The sequence below is a fragment of the Homalodisca vitripennis genome, chromosome 3 (genome assembly GCF_021130785.1).
Source record: "Homalodisca vitripennis isolate AUS2020 chromosome 3, UT_GWSS_2.1, whole genome shotgun sequence".
Taxonomy (NCBI): Eukaryota; Metazoa; Arthropoda; class Insecta; order Hemiptera; family Cicadellidae; genus Homalodisca; species Homalodisca vitripennis.
The window spans coordinates 205,501,879-205,504,112 of record NC_060209.1 but is presented as its reverse complement, the minus strand read 5'-3'; the positions used below and the strand labels follow the sequence as shown (position 1 = coordinate 205,504,112).

The window sequence follows — 2,234 nt, the reverse complement described above, 5'->3', positions numbered from 1 at the left end:
AGCTGTTGATATAGATTATTTGTTAATAGTTCAAAATAATTAATCAGTATCGAATATATCGATGGTTATGATAAAGTAATATCGTTTGCCAATTTCGATATAAAAAACCGGGTCCGCTTATCGTACCCTACCCTAATAACCATTCAATTCAGTTCCAAAATAATAAAAGTTGTATCAAAACCCGATCAAAAAGAGGCGTATTAATGTAAAAAAATCACTAAATTAATAAGTTACAGAATTGAGGTTATGTTAGGTTACTTACTCTTTGCCACCAGTCACTGCAGTCGGACTCCCAGCCTTCGACACAAATGATCCCTGGTTTTCCGGGTAAACAGAATCCTGTCACATTATACTCTTGAGATAAATCCATAATGCATCGTCTTTTGATTTTACTATAAATATGATGAGAATAAATCCAATACCTCGAAAACTGTTTATTTACATCTGTAATTCTCGAGGTAGTGTTTAATTTTGAACTTTTACCTGGAGATATAAAATATGACATAGCATTTTCTTGAAGCCACGCGATTGCTGGATATATACAGATCTCTCCTTTGTTTAGTGAACTAATATATTTTGCGAGATCACTATTTAAAGCATGTTGTTGAGTTCTTGTTAAAGAATCGTTTCGAACAAATATATCTGGTTCATCAGCAGGATAGTCAAGAGGCAAATTGACACAGACTTCAAGTTTCTTCTCATCAAGGACTAAATTTATTGTGAAGTCAAATCGTGGAGGCAATACATTGCACTTTCCTTTAACAAAATCATTTATATCAATAATGACACTGCGATCGTATATTTCAAATTCTCCTGGATTAGAAAACATTGACTGTAACATTTCTACTTCTTCCAACTGTATACGTAGCATTTCTTCTAATTCACTTTTATCGACAAATTGTGCTATTTGATCTTCCAACTCTTTGAAATCCAAAAAACCACCATCATCCCATGTTGAAGACATACTAAAGAATGGAAAATATAGCTTTAAGCTTGATATTAAATGTATTTGTTTATATTTCTCAATTAGTTTGTAAATCACAACTTCAGTTATTAGTGTACTGAATCAACATGTGAAAATTGAAACATATGGTAATGGATGAATATGTTTTCATTTTCGAATTTTAGTATATTAACACCTTAACCGAAACACCGGTCTCAGGTACCAATTGGGAAATTTCTTTCTACTTGTTGGCAATACTGCTTATCAGATCTATTCGACGGTCCCAGTAGCTTCCCCCCTCCCACCGCTCCGCCCAAACAACCAGGTTTTTGTTCAGTTTTACACGAGGCCTTTTACCGTTACTTATCGATTTTTTAAACTCTGCCGGTCTGACGTACCGGATGTTTCAGTTAGTGAAAGTTTGTTGAGGTCTCCTGTACCGGGTGTTTCGCTTTGCGTTTTCTCAGTGACTAAAACGAATATAGTAGTGTTTCAACTTCCAGTTTTTTTATTACTTTATTTATTTGTAGACATTAATAATGGAAGAACCTGGTTCAAGTAGAAAAAGTTTCAGTGCGAGCTAGGGACTTTGCTAATCGAGTTACGGAGATGTTAGCCAGTGACATAAGTGATGATGACTCTGAAGAGAGTGACTTTTTTGATGATTCGGATGCGGATCCAGATTGGAGAGAGCCTGAATGTGAAGTCAGAAATCCTTCCTGTTCCAGCAATTACAGCTCAACATCAGAGGATGATGAAAAACAGTGTTGGTGAGGACGAAGATCGTCAGTTGGAGGGTGAGTCTGATGATACTCCAAATAATTTAGTAGATACAGATATGCCAGAATATGTATTTGGCCGCCTTAGAAAACGTGAACTAGGACCGGCATATCCTTGGCGTACATTAGAGCCAGAGGCAAAATACAAGAGTGCGAACACCAGCTCGTAATATAATTACTGGTGGTTTTACCTGGTTTGAGACTTCCAGCAAGAAGATTGGGTAAATAACCCAGAGAAGTTGGCCATATGGAACTCATTGATTGATGAAACAATAGTCAATACTATTGTTCAACATACAAACACTAAGTTGAAGATTGTAAGATCTGGCTTGAGCCAAACAACAAATAAATATAATTATAAGGATACTGATGCAATTGAAATCAATGCTTTAATAGGATTACTGCTTTTGTCCTCAGTTTTAAAATCAAATAACGAAACAATTAACCTCTGTGTTTCAAAAAAGACGCTGCTAACAGACCGTATTTCAACGCCACCATGTCCGTAAAGAGAT

The 2,234-nt window shown here is 35.8% G+C and overlaps 1 protein-coding gene across 1 annotated transcript; it reads right to left on the bottom strand.

Annotated features, from left to right (window-relative positions):
* Window positions 1-229: 229 nt before the first annotated feature.
* LOC124358047 (RWD domain-containing protein 2A) lies at window positions 230-1,244 on the bottom strand. Its single transcript, XM_046810328.1, has one exon. It carries the CDS (start codon window positions 962-964, stop codon window positions 245-247), a length of 720 nt encoding a protein of 239 aa, XP_046666284.1. The 5' UTR covers window positions 965-1,244; the 3' UTR covers window positions 230-244.
* Window positions 1,245-2,234: the final 990 nt, after the last annotated feature.